The sequence below is a fragment of the Zalophus californianus genome, chromosome 8 (genome assembly GCF_009762305.2).
Source record: "Zalophus californianus isolate mZalCal1 chromosome 8, mZalCal1.pri.v2, whole genome shotgun sequence".
NCBI lineage: Eukaryota > Metazoa > Chordata > Mammalia > Carnivora > Otariidae > Zalophus > Zalophus californianus.
Window position 1 is genome coordinate 36678606 of NC_045602.1, and position 21304 is coordinate 36699909.

At 40.4% G+C, this 21304-nt stretch overlaps 1 protein-coding gene across 6 annotated transcripts in view; it reads left to right on the forward strand.

Moving 5' to 3' along the window:
* The window catches only part of ACOXL (acyl-CoA oxidase like), a 357812-nt gene that overhangs the window by 330196 nt on the left and 6312 nt on the right, over window positions 1-21304 (forward strand). For 5 of the 6 annotated variants that reach the window (XM_027621418.2, XM_027621416.2, XM_027621417.2 and 2 more), the window contains one exon: window positions 165-266. In XM_027621418.2, the coding sequence (XP_027477219.1) occupies window positions 165-266 (102 nt within the window). Of the gene's footprint in view, window positions 1-164; window positions 267-8081; window positions 8266-21304 lie in introns of those variants that run through there. The other variant, XM_027621419.2, reaches the window with a different exon arrangement.

The window sequence follows — 21304 nt, forward strand, 5'->3', positions numbered from 1 at the left end:
AACATACTGCACATCCAAAATGTGACCATTTACATTGAGACAGTATTAACTTTTATGATTTAATGAAATGTCATATTACGCTATTTCTCTTCCTCCTCCTTAGACTTTGCCTTTTCTAATATATTACTGTTTGTTCATTTCTCTCCTCTTCCCCCATGCCTTAGTTTTGTCTGTTATATGGAACCAAGCTGGTGTTCCAGGAGCGAGCCTGGTATCTAGAACATAAATTTTTGACTCCCATGGCCAGCACGAGGATTAGGAGTCAGGTAAGGGTCCCTGGTGTGCAGAAGAAACCCTTTGTACACCAGCTGTCAGCTCTTTGCTTTCTTAGAAAACAGCTGTCAATCTTTTATCGGTTTCCACTCATGGATTTTTATGCCTTTGGGACTTCATATACATGTTTTCATTGCCTACCATGATCATATTACACTTGAGTTTAAGTGACAAGGAAGTGATTCACTGTGTATGAACTTTCTGACATGAAAAGCAGAGGGAATCAAAAGCATTTTCTTTGTCTTGGCAAAAAAGAAATGTATTAAGTGATTTTCATTTTTCTACTTCTTACCAAAATCTATTAACTCATTCTTCATATTCAGAAAAAAAGACCTGTGGTATTTTTATGTCAGAAGTAGCGATGGAAATTCAATGTGAAAGCGGCAGAACACCTGAAAATGGAGATAGAGCCAATGAATCGCCACCAAAGTGCTGCTCGAAAGAAAAAAAAATGTATAAAACAGCATAATCATCTATAAAACACGCTTTCTGAGTGTTTTCTGAGGGGCCTGTCTTCTAGGGCCTCCATTAGATGCTAAAACATAAACAGGTATATGCTCAGTCTCTGCATTCAAAGGAGCTTATTATACATGAGGACACAAAACTGACTTTAAAATGCAAATAAAAACACAAGGGAACAGAGACTTTCCAAGGAATAATTCCAGAGTTCAGAGGACAGAAATCACTTAGGAGAAAATGTCATTCTTCTACTAGACCTTCAGGAGTGGAAAATTCCAACCAAGTGGTGGTATGACTGAAGAGGGGGTAATGCAGGTGAGGCTTCAGACAGGGTTGGTGAAGTGAGTAAAATCATACAAATGGGAGTACTTGGGACAGACATGTTAAGAAACAGCAAGAAGACCAGTTTGGCTGACATCTCAAGTGAAAGCCTGGAGAAATCTGCAGGAGCCAGACTGAGGTGGACACTGAAGAACCTTGAAGAGTCTTTTTCCTTTTCAGGAGAACAATTATTATGAAGAAAAGCATATGCAAAGATGTTTCAGTCATCTGTTGCTATGTAACAAGTGACCCCAAAACTTAGTGGCTTAGAACATCTAGTTATTATTTCTCACAATTCTGAATCTGAATGGGGCTCAGCTGGATGGTTTTCCTGCTGCCTGAGGTATCTGCTGGGTTCTTCACTCTCATGGTGGTAACCTCAGCTGGGGTGGCAGGATCATCTGGGGGCTGCTGGGCAATTGTCTCCTTTGGATTGGCCGGATGTGGGCTTCCTCAAAACACAGTAGTGTCGGGAGGGCTGAGTGTTTTATATCATGACCGGCTTCCAGAGGGGAAGTGGAAGATGCCAGTCATCTCAAGGCTCAGCCCACTGTTAACACAGTGGTTATTTATTTACTTTTAATATCCAATCATTTTTAAATCATACAAAAACAGAGAGAAGAGTAGAATGTACTTAACTCAGCCGCATTCTGTTGGCCCAAGGGAGCCCCAAAGCCAGGATAGATTTGGGCAAGAGAAGAGACTTCACCTCTCCTTATGAGAAGCAACATGCACACATAGGGAAGGAAAAATTGATGGCAGCTATCTTTGGACACTGTCTACGTTCCACAAAGAAAATGCCCACTTTGGGGAGAGGAAAAAAGAATACTTTTAATTAAAAAAAAAGAGCTACATGAAGGAAGATTTTAAATCCACGTGATTAAGTATTTCAGTGACGTAGATGAGATAAAAAAATCTATCAAAAGAATGTTGAGTAAAAGACACCGACTTTCACATATAACATTGAAGTGCTTTTGTATTCTATTAGTGCAACACACTTTGCACTTTTCATTTCCTAGACACTCCTAGCAGCCTGGGAGAAAAGCAGGGAGCAGCCAGACATTTTGGAACAAACTATCTGTGGGGCTAGAGGTGGGTTGCTGGGACCTATAGGACATCTCAAGGCCTTCTTGTGCAGATCTCAGTGCTGCCGACCGTGAGCACTCACGCCTCCTCTGGGCTTTCCCAGTTTTCCCAGAGGGAAGAGTGTGGTGCAGCTGGTACAAATGCTTCTGCCGCACCCCTTGCAGGGATTTCAAGGTTTCAGAAATGTTATTAGCAGCTTCTTTTCACTGAAATGTCTGGGACCCTTGGCCATTTAGAGGTGCTTAACAGGAGTGGGCTTGTGAAAGGGTGAAAAGGGGACAGGGAATGATTGATATTACTGAAACTGATCTAGATGCTTTCACATGATAACTTCAAGTTTACTGATTCTTTCTTTCTTTAGGTGCATCTAATGGGCTGGTTAATTCATCCCCTAAATTTTTGATCCTGTTTGTTAGGATTTTTATCTTAAAAAATATTTTTTTGGTTTCTGTTTTGTATCATCTGTATAACTTTTTAGTTTCTTATCCCCTAAAGATATATTCAATTTTGTCTTTGATTTCTTTATGCATTGAAGCATAGTTATTTTATAGTCTATAGCTAATAATCCCAGTATCTTAAGACTTTAGCATTTTATTTCCTTTTGTCTATTCTTTCTGCTTTGTGTATGGTTATCTTTTAATATGTGCTGGTCATTGTTTTTGAAAAAAATGTTTTGTGAGATTTACATGAAGGCCAAATTGAAGGCACCTTCTTCCCCTTATAAAGCATCTGAAGGTGCTCTCAGTTTAAGACCCAACTTAAACCAAACTCAAGACTTGAGGTTTCCTGTAAGACTCAGAGAGTTCAAATAAGAGCAGTAATTCCTGGGCGCCTGGGTGGCTCAGATGGTTAAGCGTCTGCCTTCGGCTCAGGTCATGATCCCAGGGTCCTGGGATCGAGTCCCGCATCGGGCTCCCTGCTCCTTGGGAGCCTGCTTCTCCCTCTGCTTCTCTCTCTCTCATGAATAAATAAATAAATCTTTAAAAAAAAAAAAAAAAAAAAAAAAAGAGCAGTAATTCCTTCACCCTCCCCCAAGGTTATAACTGTTTGGTACCCAGCTTATTATAGCAAGGGTCTCTATTAAGTTTCTTGCCTAGTGCTGGCCCTGGTTTTGACTATCATCACCCCTACTGCCACCCCAGCCACCATGAGGCTATCAAGTGAAAATTCAAAATTGCTGGAAATAGCAAATGCCTTCAGGGTAAATGCAACTTTCTTACTTGTTTAGTTTCTTTGGTTCCCACTTTCCCATAATTTTTGCCATTATTATTTTGCCAGATCATTTATACTTTGAAGAGGATTCCTATATTTTCTCTAAGAATTTTGGTTGTTTTCAGCAGAACGGTTAGGGGAAAAAAATCTAGCTCTTGAGTATCAGAAACAGGAAGTTCCTTCAGTGTTATACCACTTGACTCCACAACAGCCTTGTATGTCATTTTCATTATCCTTACACATAGATGAGGAAATGGAAACCCAACATGGCAAAGTAACTTGCCCAAAGTAACACAGCTAGTGAAAACCCATATTTCTCTGACTCTAAACATTTTCATTTATTTTATTTGGATAAAAATCAGCATTAGCTAGTAACAACAAGTACACCCAGTGTCCAGTTCTTGGTTTCTAATACCATTTTCCATTAAAAGGAAGCAGAGTCCTTGGAGAAATGGTTGATTCTAGGACCGGGGCAATGAATATATAAGACGAGCCTGGAGCATCTTTCAGTGCTAGGAAGTGAGAAAGTGCTCCAAACAAAAACAAAAATGAAATACCCCACGATTGTGGGGTTATGCCAAAGGGACACTGGAAGGAGCTAACTGAAAGAGCTCCTAATGGCCAAAGCTGGAACAATTTGAGCAACAAAATAAATAACATGGCATTGGATTATAACCTCAAGTGTAAAATAATTAAACAGAGGTCCATAATGATATAAATAAATGATTAAACAGATCCATAAATGGGGCAAAAGAGACCAATCTTTCTTACTAATGTATGTAGATTCTTGCCCCTTCCCCCTTCCCTTCCCGTGTGGGTTGGACTCGGTGATTTTCTTTTATTTTAAAGAACAGAGCATTGAAAGGGAAAACAGTCACTTTACAGTGGAACAGTCTGGCAGATCCCACCTTAACCAAGTGCATAGGGAGACTATCACCAGTAATAAGTTGTGCTGACGACATGCACTTGTAATATTGTATGGTGAGAAGAGCAGTTCACTCTTCCCCAAATCCATAACCCCAATCTAATCATCAGGGGAAAAAAAAGTCAGACTGAACCAGATGGAGGGACGGTCTATATAAGACCTGCGATGTCCTCCTCAAACTGCCAGTACATGAAAGACAGGGAAAAACTAAGAAACCAACACAGACCAGAGGAGATTAAGGAGACATGATGACTAAAAGCAGTGTGGTGTCCCGGATTGAGTCCTGGAAGAGAAAAAGGACATTGCTAGAAAAACTGGTGAAATCCGAATAAATCTATAGTATGTTAATATTAATGTACCAATATTGACTTCTTAGTTTTTACAATGGACCATAGTTATATTAGGTGTTAAGAGAAGAATTAGAAGAAACTGGGTGAAGGACGTATGGGAACTCTGTGTGTCATCTTTGGAACTTTTCCTTAAATCTAGAAGTATTCCAAAATAAAAAGTTTATTAAGAAAAAAACACATCAGGGAGTAGCAATCAGCCTGGGCTTGATTGTAAATAATAAAACTTCAGAACACCCAGGAGTTACGCTAAAACTCTAGGCTAATTATAATTAGCAATGCATATATTTATGCTAAAAGAGAACAAAATTTAATTTCATTCTCATAAAGATCTTCCAGGTAAGTAAGGCTGGTACAGTCCCCACTCAACAAATGAGTAAAACTAAGAAACCGAAAAGCTAAACGACTGCCCAAGATTCTAGCTGAGCGTAGAAACCGGAACTCCCAACTCCAAATGGAGGTGGATGAAGCATCATCCTGCTTGTCTGCATGGAACAGTACAAGACCTGAGTTCAAAAGCTTCACAGAGGCCTGCCTGGTGTCCCAGACGGAGTAAAATCCATCCACATATTGTAAAGGCAGCACAATTGCCCCATTGTCCAACTGAAGCCCACAGGAGAGGGGGTTGGGTTGGGGTTTGTTTTCTTTTTAAACTCAAATCTCTCCCCTACAGCCCTTCCTAGCTATGATAACTAGCTCCTCTCTTTTGTCTGGAACTTGATTGTTGACAGAGCTCATCCACATTCATTATCCTGTGTAATCCCCACTAGCACCCCTTAGTGTGAATAGCTGTTAATCCACTTTATGGATTGGGAGTCTAAGGCCGATTTGCTGCTGGTTTAAGGAGTGGTAAAGGTGAGACTTTTGGATTCTAGGACACTGCTGTTCTCAGGTTCCCAGGCCTGAATTGTCAGATGAGTCGGCTCCACCTTTAGGCCCTCAAAGTAGGTAGGGCCTTGGCTCAAAGGCAGTCTCATGGCAGTGCCCCCAGGGCTCCATTGTAACAAGGCCCCTGAGTAAAAGATTTCTGTTCCCTTTTCATTAGGTACTTTTGCCGGGGGTATGTATAGAACAATTGCATAATTGTGTGCTTTGTTCTTGGAAAATTTAGTGTCCAGGCATTATCTTGTTTCATTCTTCATTAACCTAGATGTTTGTGTTTATTTTGCTTCAAATAATTATCAGCATTAAGGAGTAACAATCAGCCAAGGCTCATTTTAAGAAGGCAAGCCTTTCAAAATAATCTAAGTCAATAATTGTATATCTTCCTTAAAACCAACCATATTTTGCTTAAAAAAGAAGACAAGACAAAACAAAAATTTCAACTTCTTAAAATAATACATTCTTTTGCAAATGGCTTTGAGTCTTCTACTTCTTATGTCAGCCCTTAAAGTAAATTTCAGTTTTAGATAGAGTAGCCTCATTTTTTTCATTGAAGTGTTTGCTCCCTGAACTCCTGGGCACAGCTGAACTGCTCTGTTAGTGCCCACCAGCACTGGAACAGTGACTCTCGGCGACATACAAAGGAGAAGCAACTACATGTAGACGTGGTCAGCTCATGCCAAGAAATGAACATAGGGGGAAGCTTTGAACTTTATGTGTGTTGAGAGAACCACAGCCCAGCTGTGGGTTGCAGATCAAAAAAGACCCTATTCAGTGTGGTGAAAATAATACTTAGCAAAATGTTGAATCAGGTTCTATTTCCTGCCCCAAACCCAAATAATGGAACCACGTGAGAAAGCATATTATAAAGGATCTGCAGGGAGGTCAGGGAGGACTGCATAACCCAACTCAGAGGTAAGGAGGGCCACACTTTGCACCTTCCAGAGGCTGTGGGAGATTGCCTGTAAGAGTAACAATGTTAAAAACCAAAAATTCATTCGGGAAGAGAGAAAATAAATACTAATCATGACCATGTCAAAGCAATCTTGACACCCCTCCCCCGCCAGGATTTGATCATATTACACCCAAACGTTGCCTTAATGTCCTATTTGAGTCATGACCTGTCAATTTCTTCCTAAGCGCACAGTTTCTGCTGGAGCAACAGATGCCTGGCACCTTGTTCCCTCTGAGTAATTGCCCCATGCCTTTAAGACTGTTTTCATTGTGATGTGCCCACTGATGTGCTAGGGTGAAGGCCAGGCTCACCAGGACAAGTCTCAGTCCTCTCCTATACCCTTGCCAGCAAGCGGACACAGGAACAGAGGAGAAGGACTAAGATCCCAGCCCCTAGGAGCCTTTGTGTGCTCCACTGAAAGGAACTCTCCTTTCTCTCCCTGAGGGAGAGCTGCTCAGGGACCCAGTGGCAGCAAGGAAGCCATGGAGAGACTGTTGATGGCAAGTGACCTCTTAGGCTGTATCTGCTCAAGTCTATAACGACCACTAAGGTTTGGGTTTTAGTTTCAGTTTAGCCAATCAAGTGGTTGAATCATCAAGGGGGAAGAACGTTCAAGTCCATGGATCGATGGGTCATTCAAGTACTGCAGATGTACCACATACACATACACATTAACTTATTCTTAGGAAATGTGGCTTGGAGTAAGAATGTGCAGAAGTGTGGCAGACACCGGACCCCAAAAGCGAAGACACTACTTGGCTCCTTTGAATTTAGAAGATGGATCATGCTTATTTGCCATTTTGAACTAACTGTAGAATATAAATTCAGTCATTGCCTTATGGCCAAAAGGCTTGGAGTAGAAGAAACAAAACAGGAAGAAAATTTAGGGAGGAGTTCCAAGATGGAAAGTTGGTGTTGGGATGTTAGCCTTCCTCCTCAGATCTCAACTTCAAGGACACGTACATCATACCTGTACCTGTGAGGCTTAGAAAGAGTCCCCTTGCCCTTCACCTCCTACCGATGCAGCAGGGCTGCTTTCCATGCTGCTTCTGGTAAAGGTTTCTTTTTAACGGACACTCAGATACCCCATTCTTCTGTTTCCCTTTTGCCAAACCACCTGCATCAAGGCAACTTAAGAGATGCTCGGATACCAGAGTCAAATGCCATGTGAACTGGGGTTTTAGGCCCAGGATGTTAAAAACACACTTGGACCAGGAAAGAGAGGTTGGGTTTCTCAGTTCCTTGGCCTCATTTACTACCCACAGACTCTTGCTTTTCTTTTTAAGGAATTTGAGAAGGAATCTGTTTCCCTCATCCCTGTCCCACCCACCCAGCAAGGCCCATCTGACTTGGCTACAAGCAAATGACGAAGTTATGACACTTGCTTGTGTCCTTTAGGCTGAGTGGAGAAGCTAGTGTGGAGTGTAACCCTAAGCGCCCATTCCATCAGGGTGGGGAGGGACATCTTCTGTTTGGTGGCTTCGGTCAAGAAGCTGGGGTATTATGAAATGATAGCACAATGGAGTGGTCATTCAGGGAATGCAACTGAGTCCAATTTTAAAGTCTTCGTAGATTTGAAAGTATCCCCAGAACTGTTTTTAACTTCCTTTCACTTCTGTAGGACCCCCTGGTTCACCTCCAGAAGACAGCAGGGACCAACTAGAATATGAATGCATCCTGGTCCACCTTCTCTTTCCAAACCCAAGAAGGAGAGACTCAGAGAGAGAGAGAAGAAAAATAGCAATACCAACAGAGCGCCACTAAGAAAGTGGGAAACCTCTTTTCCCTTCCCCCTCCCCTTTAACCCCGGCCAAACCTGTTCTTCAGCAGCATAAAATATGTTGTTGAACCTATAAATGTAGGCCACTCAACTGAGATTAAGAAAATATAAGAGGGATTTGATTTCTTCTGTTTGGCCAGGGACCCTGAGGTCACCACTCCTGCCATCCTGGTTTCCGCATGGCAACCACCTGGTCAACCCCCATGCTTTGCCCCAGTACAGCTTTGTGTACCTGGAGAATGCACCGGGATAATTCCATTTCCTTCATTCAAGGATAACTTGTTAGAACCACAGGAGAGAGCAACTTGTTTTCCTGAGCTCCAGCCTCTGAGTTCTTCTGGCAGCTGCATTATCCTGGGCTCCTTGGGGTGATTCTTGAAATGCTGGGTAACTGGGGCATCCTCCATGAAAGTCTCTGGGTTCATCCCCTAACCCCAGGATGCACAGCAAGAATTTCCTGCTGGTGAAATTTGTTCCTAAGAGTACCTGTGTTACACCAAAAAGACCTTTCAGGAGATGGAATTCAGCTGTGTCTAAACAGATTAGGGTAGACCCCATCGCAGCTAAGCACAAGGTGGGTTTTATTATGATTCCATAATAATAAAATTTAAATGAATTACTGAACTTAAAACAGGAATGATCCCTACTATATCCATTTTGGTAGAAATTAATATTCCAGCTAGAAATGAATATTTTTTACAAAATAAAATGTGTTTTTAGTTGCTTTTCTTTTTTCTGATGCTAAGTTACTTTTTCCTTTGATTTTAGAGGCTAGATACTGCTGTGGCCTTCTCTACTTATTCTGTCTTCTGGGGGACTCGGAGCACTTGGTACTTAGTAACTATACAAAGACAGTAATGGGGTGGCCCCCATTTTAAAGCACAGACAATGGATAGGACTCACTTGTGAGAACCTGTGGGTCTATAAAAACCAATATTCTTCTGTACGCTCCTTCCCTGGATAGCTGAGCATTTACATCACAGAACTACCAGGCATTAATTCTATAACCAAATTGGCTATTGCTGAGACAATGTAAGAAAAATATCCAGCTCAAGTGTGTGACTTTTTGCAGGGTCTTTTGGGATACAGGTGATCTATTTCTTGATCTGGATGATGGTTACATGAGTATGTTCATTTTGTGATAATTTAGCAAGCTAGAACACACTTATTATTTGTATCTCAGTGTGTACATTATGCTCCAACCAAAAAGAATAAAAAGAATCTTCTGTTGTGCTTATATAAAACCTTTTGTTAAAACCTAATCTGAGGGCACGTGGGTGGCTCAGTCGTTAAGCGTCTGCCTTCTGCTCAGGTCGTGATCCCAGGGTCCTGGGATCCAGCCCCCATCAGGGTCCCTGCTCCGCGGGAAGCCTGCTTCTCCGTCTCCCACTCCCCCTGCTTGTGTTCCTTTGTCTCTCTCTGTCAAATAAAAAAATAAAATCTAAAAAAAAAAAAAACTTAATCTGAAATTTATGCTATGGTCGGGGAGGGTAACTAAGCTTTTTATTTTGAGAGAATCATAGATCCACATGCACTTGTAGGAAATAATACAGAGAGATTTCCTATCCTTTTACCTAGTTTCCTCCAATGGTATCAGCCGCAGAACCATATTACAATATCACACCAGGATTTTGACATAGATAAAGTAAATATACCAAGCTTTTTCATCACCACAGAAGTTCCTCCGGTGGCTATTTTATAGCCACGCCCTCTTCCTTCCCTTGCCTCCCTTATAATCCTTAGCAAACATGAATCTGTTCTCCATTTCTATAATTTTGTCATCCAAGATGTTGTGTAAGTGGGATCACATAATACGCAACCTTTCGGGACTGGCTTTTTCCACCCAGCATCATTTCCTAGAAATCCATCCAAGTTGTTGCATGTGTCAGTGGTCTGTTTCTTTTTATTGCAAAGTAGTACTCCATGGAGTGAATGTAGCACAGGTTGTTAAAGCATTCACTCATTGAAAGATATCTGGTCTTCTTCCAGTTTTGACTATTAGGAATAAAGCTGTTATAAACATTCGTGTATAGGTTTTGGTATGAATATAGATTTTAATTTCTCTAGCGTAAATATCCAAGAATGCGTTTGCTGGGTCAAATGGTGGGTACATCTTGATTTTTTTTTTAAAGAAATTGCCAAAACTGTTTTTTTCAAAGAGGCTGTAACATTTAACATTCCCACCAGCAATGTAGGAGTTTCTTCATGTCCTCACCAGCATTTGGTGGTGTCACTATTTTCTATTTTAGCTGCTCTGATAGGTATGCAGTAACATTTAACTGTGGTTTTAAATTACATTTCCCTCATGGATAATGATGTTGAACACTGTTTCATGTACATATGTGCCATTTGTATATCCTCCTTGTTGAAATGTCTGCTGTGGCATCTTTTGCCCATGTTCTAATTGGATTGTTTGGGTTTTTTTTTAACTGTTGAGTTTTTAAAGTTCTTTATATATTCTAGATACTAGTCCTTTGTCAGATACATAGCTTGTAAATATTTCCGCCTGGCTTGTCCTTCCATCTTCTTAACATGGCCTTTTTCCAGAGTAAAAGTTCTTAATTTTGATGAAATCCAGTTTATCAGTTTTCCTTTTGTACTTTTGATGCCACGTCTCAGAACTTTTCACCTATCCCTAGGTCCTGAAGACCTTATACTATAGGTTTTTTCTAAATGTTTTTTACTTCTAAATTTTACATATCAGTCCATGATCCATTTTGAGTTAATTTATGTATAAGGTAGAAGACTTTTAGGTTGAGATTCACTTTTTTGGCCAAAATGTCCAATTGCTCCAGGAACAGTTTGTTGAAAGGTTATATTTCCTCCACTGACTTGCTTTAAAACCTTTAACTAGAATCAGTTGGGCATATTTGTAAATGGTACTGCATTTTTGATTTTAAGTATCTACATGTCCATCACTAGTATGTGGAAAAATGATTGATTTTTATCCATTGATCTTATATCCTACAATCCTGCTGAACTTACTTATTAATTCTAGGAGTTCTTGCAAATTCCCTGGAAATTTCTCTTTTTTTAAAAGATTTATTTATTTATTTTAGAGAGAGAGCGCGCGAATGGGAGGGACAGGAGAGGGAGAGAGAATCTCAAGCAGACTCTGTGCAGAGCACAGAGCCTGACATGGGGTTCGATCTCATGACCTGAGCTGAAACAAAGAGTCGTTGGACACTTAACCGAAAGGTGCTCCCCCTTGGAATTTTCTACATAGACAAACATGTTATCCGAAAGTAGGGACAGTATTTCACTGGATATAGGATTCTGGGATGAGGGTTATTTTCTTTCAGCACCCGAAAGCATTTTTGGCTTCCATGGTTTATAATGAAAATCCATTGTTATTCAAGTTGTTTTTTTCCCTTATAAGTAAAGTGTGTTATTTCTCTCTGCTTTCAAGATTTTTTGGAGGGGTGGGTCTTTAGTTTTCAAAAGTTCATCTATGATGTGCCATGTGTGGATTCCTTTGAGTTTATCCTGGGTGAGGTTTGCTCAGCTTTTTGAATTGGTTGGTTTGTGTCCTTTGGCCAAAATAGGGTTTTTTGGTCATTTCATCAAGTGCTTTTTAGTTCTGCCCTCTTTCTCTTCTCCTTCTAGAACTCTAATGACACTTAAGTTCGATCTTTTGTTCTAATCACACAGGTCCCTGAGCCTCTGTTTTTTGTTGTTTTTTTCCCTTCAGTCTATTTTCTCTCCATTGTTCAGAGTCAGTAATTTCTATTGTTCTGTTTTCCAATTTACCAATTCTTTCCTCTGTTTCTTACATTCTGTTGTTGAGACTATCCACTGAGTTTTTATGTTGGTCGTTGTATTTTTCAGTCCTCACATTTCTATTTGGTTTTTTATATTTCCTATTTCTTTGCTGAGATTTTCTATTTTTTTTATTTGTTTCAAGTATGGTCATAACTGCTTGTTGAAGCATTTTTATGATGTTTGCTTTAAAATCTTTGTTGGATAATTCTGGCATTTCTCTTATCTCAGTGCTGGCACCTATTGATTGTCTTTTTCTTCAGTTGATTTCTTATTGAAACCTGAATATTTGAGGTATTAAATTATGAAACTTTGGATTTTATTTAAGCCTTCTGTTTTCAATCCAGTGCTCCAGTGGGAGAAAAGGAGTACACCACCTCAATACTGCTCTGCAGGGTCAGAAGTCAATTCTCCATTCAACCTCTGCTGATCCAAGGGGAGCTCCTTGTTCCTGCTGGGTGAGGACAGAAGTTTCAGTTGCCAACTAGGCCTCCACTGACTCCTTGCTGGTGGTGAGGAGTGGGAGAGCCTCATTGCTGCTCCCCACATGGCCTCCATTAACACTGGTAGTGTCTTTGCTATCACCATGTGATGGTTAAGTCCTTCCTCTCACTAGACCTCCTCTACAGTGCTCCATCTGGAAGAGGAAGGAGTGCATCTCTACTGCCAGGTCCAGGTTCCCCATGTGGTGTCCACTGACATGATGGCAGACACCTCATTAGCCTGGCAAGAAGACTGGAGGACTAAACTCAGACAGCCAGCCTTGAGAGACATGGGTGGTGGAGCTACAGGTTTTCTGTGGTGTTTGGCTAGAGAAGGGTGGTCATTGTCTCAAAATTTTCTGTCTTGCTCGGCTGCCCCTTTTTTGCCTGGAGAGCGCATGCTTTTGTTGGGATTCTTGTCTGCATCTGTTGATGTTCTTGGGTTGCTAGCTTCTTTAGCTCTGAGTGTGGGATACATGAGGTAAAAAGGAAACACAGAGAATTCACCACTGTCATTCCTCAACTCCCAGTGTCCCTAAACAGTCTGTCTTCTCCTCACCTTTCACAGTCTTCTTAGGCTTGTTATATATATAATGTCCAGGGTTTTCAGTTGTGTTTATTGAGAGAATAGGGAAAGGTGTATCCATCCTCCTGGAAGTGAGCTTTGACTGATTTTTGAGAAGGAAAAAATGGTATCTGATAGAATGCTTTCTGGAGAGCTTCCCAAGTTCATTTGAACTCAGATTGGTGGCCTCCCTGGATCTTCAATTTGTTGAGTCTTTTTTCACTTGAACCATCCCCAGTCCCTCTGTTCTCATGCTGAAGAGTCTGCCCGCAACTGTTTCATCCAGTGACAATACTTGACTTATCTGGAGGATCCTTTCCAGTCTTTGCTGGACTGAGAACCATACAATCCTGATTCCTATAAGCCCAAGCAAGGAATTTTCCCAGGAAAAGAGTTAACCTATTTATGGCAAAATGAGGAAAATAAAATATATTGAGTTTTTCTAATGAAAAATAATTTTTCATTAAAAATGTTAGGTTCATCCTACTCTTTAGGTGCTGAATATTACCATTTAAATAAAATAGTGTGATACACACTACTACTTACTTGACACACACACAAAAATGTGGGCAATTATATGTTGGTTCTCCCCATATTGTTCCCTTTCCTTTTCTCTTAATTTAAAAAAATTGAGGTCTACTTTACATATACTGAAGTACACAAATCTTAGTGGTACTTAGTTCACTTAGTTCAGTGAGTTTTGACAAATCAAATGGTAGATCGCACAATGTATACCCCATCACCCAAGAAACTTCCCTCAGCCCTGTTTCCATCGATCTCTTTCCTTTGCCCCCCAGGGTTCTGACTTTGTCACTACAGCTCAGTTTGCCTGCTCTAGAGCTTCATAGGAATGGAAACAGATAGACTCTCCTTTTGTTCAGTATGATGTTTGTGAGATGTTCAGTAGTTCATTCTTTCCTTTTTTTTTTTCTGAGTGGTATTTCACTGTAGACAACTCTCCCAACCCCTTCTCCTTCCCAAATATTGATCTCTCTAGGCCTCTGCTATGTCAATCTCAAGGAATTGACCTTGTTACTTCCAGTTGACCTCAGCTGCATCATTCCATGGGTATTAAGGTATGATGTCTTATTTATATGCACTGTGGGAAGAAAAAAATAACTGAAGACTTTAAGACTTACTTTTAGTTTTTTTTCTTTCATTAGAAAAACTTGTGCTAAAAAATTGTTTATTCTCCTGTTTATAGACATTTATAATATCATGGATCAGTGTTATTGTAAATAAAACTGTCAGGATCATTTTTGTACAAGTTTTTTTTGACATATTTTTCATTTCTTTTGGTAAATACTTAGAAGTACAATTAATGAGTGGTATGGAAGACATTTATTTAACTAAGAAACTACCATAAACTTCTCTAAAAGTGGTCATATCATTTTTTTAAACTTTTTTTTTTTTTAAGATTTCATTTATTTATTTGACAGAGAGAGACACAGCGAGAGAAGGAACACAAGCAGGGGGGTAATGGGAGAGGGAGAAGCAGGCTTCCCACAGAGCAGGGAGCCCGATGTGGGGCTCGATCCCAGGACCCTGGGATCATGACTTGAGCCGAGGGCAAACGCTTAACGACCGAGCCACTCAGGCGCCCCTAAAAGTGGTCATATCATTTTTGTAAAGATTTATTTATTCATTTCAGAGAGAGTGCATGCATGTCGGGGTGAGGGGTGAGGGAGAGAGAGAGAAAATCTCAAGCAGACTCCCTGCTGAGCATGGAGCCCCCGATGTGGGGCTCATCTCACAACCCTGAGATCATGACCTGAGCTGAAATCAAGAGTCAGAGGTTTAACTGACTGAGCCACCCAGGTGCCCCAGTTGTAGCATTTTATATCCCTGCCAGCAACATAAAAGGATCGCATTGTTCCATATCCTCACCAACATTTGGTGTTGTCAGCCTTTTAAATTTTATCTCTTCTAGTGGATGCATAGTAGTATCTCATTGTGTATTAATTTTCATTTCCCTGGTATTTAATGGTGTTGGGCATCCTTTTAAGTTGCTTATTGGTTATTCCTATATCTTAGTCTTTTGCCCACTTTTCAACTGTGTGCTATTATTGTTGCTTTAAATATTGAGTTATAAGACTTGCACATTCTGCATATAGGTGCTTGGATTTTCCCCAGTCTGTGCCTATTCATTTTCTTTTTTTAAAAAGATTTTATTTATTTGAAAGAGAGCGAGAGAGCATGAGTTGGGGGGCAGAGGGGGAGGGAGTAGCAGACTCCCCACTGAGCAGGGAGACTGATGCAGGCAATCCCAGGACCCCAGGATCATGACCTGAGCCAAAGGCAGATGCTTAATCAACCGAGCAACCCAGCCGCCCCTTCATTTTCTTAATAGTATCTTTTAAGAAGCTGAAGGTTTTAAGTTTGATGAAAAAAAATTATCAACTTAAAATTTTTTGTTAGTGTCCTTGGGCCTTGTCTAAGAAACTTTGCCTAACCCAAGGTTGCAAAGATATTCTCTCATGCTTTCTTCTAGAAGATATATGATTTTTACCTTTACATTTCAGTCTGTCCTATCTCAAATAAATTTCTGAGTATAGTAAGAGGTAGGGGTTGAGGTTCATTTCTTTTTATATAGTTATCCAGGTGTTCAAGCAACATTTGTTAAAAAGATCATCCTTTATCCATGGAAATATTTTGGCTTCTTTATTAAGAAAAAATTGACCATATAAGTGTGGGTCTGTTTCTGGGCTCTCTGTTCTATTACACTAATGTACCTGTCTCCTATTTTGCTAATTCTGTCATGATTATTATAGTAAATTTTATACCAGAAAATGTAAGGCCTCCAGATTTTTTATCCCTTTGCGAAACTGTTTTTATTATTCTGAAAGCTGTGTATTTCCATACATATTTTAGAATTTGCTTGTGAATTTCATGGGATTAAAAAAGGGGCAGCTAGGATTTTAATTATCATTGCATTAAATCTATATATCAGTTTGGGGAGAATTGACATTTTAATAATCCATGAACATGGTATATCTCTTCATTTATTTAATTCCTTCCAGCAGTGTTTTGTAATTTTCAGTAATAGAGTTCTTGAACAGATTTCATTAAATTTATCACAAAGTGTTTTTTAATTTTTTAAAGCTATTGCAAAGGAAACATTTTAAATTTAATTTCTATATGTATGTTCCATGTTTAGTACAGACACAATTTTTGTACACTGTCTTGTGTATGTAAGCTCACTAACTCACCTAATAGTTCAAGTATTTTATTTGTAGTTTCCCTGAGATTTTCTAAGTAGTCAATCATGACATCTAAGAATAAAAAGCTTTACTTCTTTCTTTTCAACCTATATCTTTTATTAAGATTCCACAAAGAGTCAAGTTGAACAGGGGCTGCTTTAATTAGACCAAGGTCATTGTGCCTAGCCCAACCCCCCACCCCTATAGTGCCTTCTTTGTCCTGTCAGCAGTTGAGCTGGGAGGATGTTAGACTACAGATGTCTTTGATTCTCCATTGGGTTCAACTTCTGATTGTTACTGTGGGAGCAAAGTTCTCTTAAATCTTTCTCCATCCTAACTAGAAGTCCTTCCAAAGTATTTTGAAATTGTTTGGGTCCATCAAATTCAAAATTATTCCAGAACTGACTGCCACAGAATTTCTCCATAATAACTTGGATTCTTACTGTACATTTAGTTGTGGCAGTTTGTCGGGCTTCTGCTTCTTGAAAAAAATTTTGGACTGAAAATGATTCCTTCTTGGGTATGCTCACATTTCTTTCGATCTGTATTTACAAGGTTGAACTATCAGTTGATCAAAATACCGTATTCTTTTGTATGAAAAGGTGTGAAGCTAATAGTGAAGGTTTATTATAACCACCTAATTTAATATTCTTTCTAGTTTCATGTAAATGTCTTTGTAGAAAATGCTACCAAGAGCGGCACTGTGGTTACTTTAATTCCATTGCCAATACTTTTATATGGTTTCCTGTATTCTAAAGGGAAAGCTATATGCACTTTTCTTCTTTTAAAACTTTTCCTCTTATGAATCAGTACCACTATGAATAAATGTCAGAAGTTCTTATTAAGTGGTTAAAGTTGATGTCTCTGTCTCAGCATTCTTCTTTTAGGTAATGATGATTAAGCAGACTTCATAATGGAAAATGCCAGAGTTGTAAAGAAATTGTTTTTCTTACTAACTAAAGAACAGATTTCTTTGTTAATGATAATAATATTTGTAAATACTCGCTTTGTGCCAAACTCACTTAACCCTTACATTTTAAAAATAAGAAAGGTATCATGGTTTGGAAGTCATGACATCAGGGTTCAAAGTCCTACTCCTTTACCGAAATGGGCATTGTCAGTAATATTTAGGAAATAACAGGATTGTGCACTCTTTGGTTGAAAAACATTGTAATAGGAAGAACATTTTGGAGGTTAATTTGTCTCTCCTCAAAATGAACTCTTTGGTTAGGCAAAATGAAGTGTTTTGTTTTTGTTTGGTAAAGATGGCAATTTCTCTATTCTAACATTTCAGATTATGCTAAATATTTTAGCATAAAATGAAGAACTAATCAAATAAAATATGATTTATATTTATTCAGAGAAAAGAGGAAGCTGGAGTCCTGATTATTTAATAGACCCACAGAATTTCATTTCTTGCTAATGGAACTTGGCTGTGGAGAAAACCATGAGAAAACCATTTTAAACCAGGAGGCCCAATAAACTAAGGTCTGACTGCCTTGAGATGTGAGTGGTCAGTACAAGGGCAGAGCTTCCCTTTCCAGTGGTGGTTGTGTAAATCGAGACAGCTCGAATCATAGCACATAGTGTACAATTATGCCCCCATGTGAGTGTTTCAGGTATGTTTTTCTTTACATTTACCCCGAGCCAGGCATTTGGGGCTAAGGTGGCAGATTAGCTGATACAGACCTACCACTCTGACCCTTTGTCTACAGAGGTTGGCGATTCTTTAGGAAAGGTGAATGGATAGGAGAGAAGTAAAACTATGGCCTCTGAATCTGGTGAGGTTGGAAGTCTGTAGTAGCTGAAGATTAAATTTCTTGATTGTGGTGGTTTTCGTTGACCATTATTTGACAGTCAACATGTTGCTCTTCTGAAGGGATTTGAATTGTGTTTGGTGACTTGAGGTATGGACCAGGGGAGCAGGGAGGGCCTGAAGACCTAGCTCAGCAGAGTTCATCCAACTTCCTGAAGAAGAATCTGTAGAGCAAGTGACCCTCCCTCCACAGGAAGAGAATCTGTTGTTTCTCGAATACCCCTATGTCTGAGCCTCACTGGCCCAGGCATAGTTTCTGGAGACTTGGAGGCTTATGCTTGTCAGGAAGAGCATCCAGATCATTAGACTGGCCCTTTTGCATGATGGCAGCTGGCTCCAAAGCCAACGTCCTCAGGAACTCCCTCTAGTGGCAAGATCTTAGAGGCCCCCTGGGCTGCCCATGGCAGCCCTAGTCCTCTTGGGGAATGTGAGCTAGTGTGGCTGGCCAGACCCATGTTCCCCACACTTGGCACATATGGAATATCAATTGTGACTTAGGAAGAACATCAGGGGTCACACGTTTGGACCGGAGCAGAGGCATTTCCTCATTGCAACACCCTGTACCCTCCAGGGATGGAAATTGTGGGGAAATGTGGCGGGGGGAGGGGAGGAGATGGAGACAAAATGGGTAGATGGGGCTGTGGAAGCAGAAAGCTCTGGATTAAAACCCTGGTTGTATCAGTTATGAGATATGTGACTTGGGGCAAAGTTAAATGGCATGTTCATGTTCCTTCAGCTAACACAGCAACTATTTCATGATGGCTGTACTCAGGAAGTCAATCTGTATCCAAGAACAGAAAGCTTGAAAGAGGCCTAATTAAGTTATCGTGTGTCAAGTAACGGAGAATGGCAAATGTGGTGATTCAGTTAAAGGTCATGAAGAGTGTCAAGTGGAAAGCAAGATAAATTTGGTTGGCCCAAGTAGAAGGGGCAGATTGCTTGGGTTGTAGGTGATGAAACTAGTTGGGGGAACACAGTAAATCAAAAACTGTTAAAAGACTCAAGTTCATAGTCAATAATTTTACTTTAACCTGAGAAGCAAGTGGAAGTGATTCTGGGCCTTTCAGAAGAAAAATAATCAGATCAAAACAATACTCGAGGAAGGTAATCATGTGAGGCAAAAATCTAAAGAACCTGGTGAGGGTCTGAATCTGGGGGCTACAGAACAAGACTGAAAAGGGTTCTCACACCAGATTTTTAGTATAAAAACAGAGTAGAGGATTGTGCATGAGTTTTCCATGGAGGATAAAGACAGACAACAAAGATAAATCAGCCTTCCCCTTGATGAGAAATGTTAGCATATGCCTGAGGGATGGACGCCGATACTTATTTTATTTCACACTTTCAATAACCTTCTAGAGAAGGTGGTATTCAACTGAAATGCAGCAACATGTTGTGATATGATTTCATTCACATGCACATGCGCACACACATATACAATCATTATAAAAGGTTTCAGATCTATAAAAGGGGCCAAATCATACAATAAGAAACATCTTTGTACCTATTCCCTAGCTTGTCATTTCTAGGCTGCCATCACATCACAAGTGGAGCCCACCCACTAACTGAGGAAAGGCATATGTGTTGATGTATACCTTCTTTAAGAAGGAAACTCTTTACATATGTTTTAAAGAAGAAACACTGTAGGCATCCTAGAATAAAAAGAGAAATCCATGGGGCACCTGGGTGGCTCAGTCATTGGGCGTCTGCCTTAGGCTCAGGTCATGGTCCCTGGGTCCTGGGATCAAGCCCCACAGCATTGGGCTCCCTGCTCAGCAGGAGGCCTGCTTCTCCCTCTCCCACTCTCCCCACTTGTGTTCCTTCTCTCACTGTGTCTCTCTCTGTCAAATAAATAAATAAAATCTTTTAAAAAAGAGAGAGAGAGAAATCCATTTGGATAGATGTGGTAAGTCATGTGTCTGTGTACATGGCTGGATTCCATATACCATTACACTCAGTCTCCAAGTTTCTGTGTAAAGGGACAGATTTACGTTGAAACTTACTGGATATGAATTTCTTGGAAGCCTTTAAAGGCCCTAATGATGGTATTTGGGGGATCAAGAGCCAACAACTCTATTTTGCTGCCTTTTGCAGTTTACAGTGTGGCCTTCACATAATTACCTCACTGCATCCTCCCAACTATTTTGAGGTCAGACCTCTAACCCACACTTTATAGTAGACAGACTCCATGCCTTGGAGATGAACCCCTGTCGGACTTCCTTATTTGAGAAATCTCTGGGAGCAGGGAAACACTACAGTCCCACGAAGTAAAGTGATAGATATGTGCCAGTCCATTCCATCGCACCAGCTGACTCTGGTTAGGTCTGACCAGGACCCATCTGTTTCTTTCTCTTTTTTTTTTTTTTAAGATTTTATTTATTCATTTGCGAGAGAGACAGAGCACAAGCAGGGGGAGAGGCAGAGGGAGAGGGAGAAGCAGACTCCCTGCTGAGCAAGGAGCCCGATGCGGGACTTGATCCCAGGACCCTGGGATCATGACCTGAGCCGAAGGCAGACATGTAACCATCTGAGCCACCCAGGCGCCCCTGTTTCTCTCTTCTAATGGTGCAGGAGAACCTAAACATTTACAAGACTTGGAATCCCCAGTTGCAAATATTTTCTGCCTTTCCCCCCCATCCTTGACACTTTGATGTTACTGAGTATTTTTATTGGAAGCTAAAGTCCCCTGTAGAGATGATGAAGGCAGGGCAGGTAGTTATAAGGCAAGTCCTGGTGATTTGCCTTCTAAACCAGATTAGGAAAGTGGGGTGGGTGGTGGATTGCAGTGAGACTTCCAGCCTGCCATTCAAATTCTCTCCCAGATACCCCACCAACTGGACAGTCATTGGCTTTATAATAAACTACTCTTCTACAACTGAAATTCCTTCAGTAAAGCCTATCAGTGAGCCACACCTGTTAACCGCTTTAATTGTGTAATTGTAGAATTGTCCTCAGATAATTAAGAGGGTAGAAGTATAGCTGAAGATGACCTCGTGAACCGCAATTTGAATTTTAAATTCAATTTTAAATTAAACTGTTTTAGTTACCTATTGCCATGTAACATATCACCCTAAAACTTAGTGGCATAAAAAAGCAATTGTGTATATCTTGCAATTCTGTGGGTAGGCAATCTGGGCCATTCGCTGGCTAGTCCTTGGTAGGATCACTCCTGTGGTTGCAGCCATTCGAGTTCAAAAGGACTCGGGGGTCCTACATGGCCTTACTCACATATCTGAGAGTGA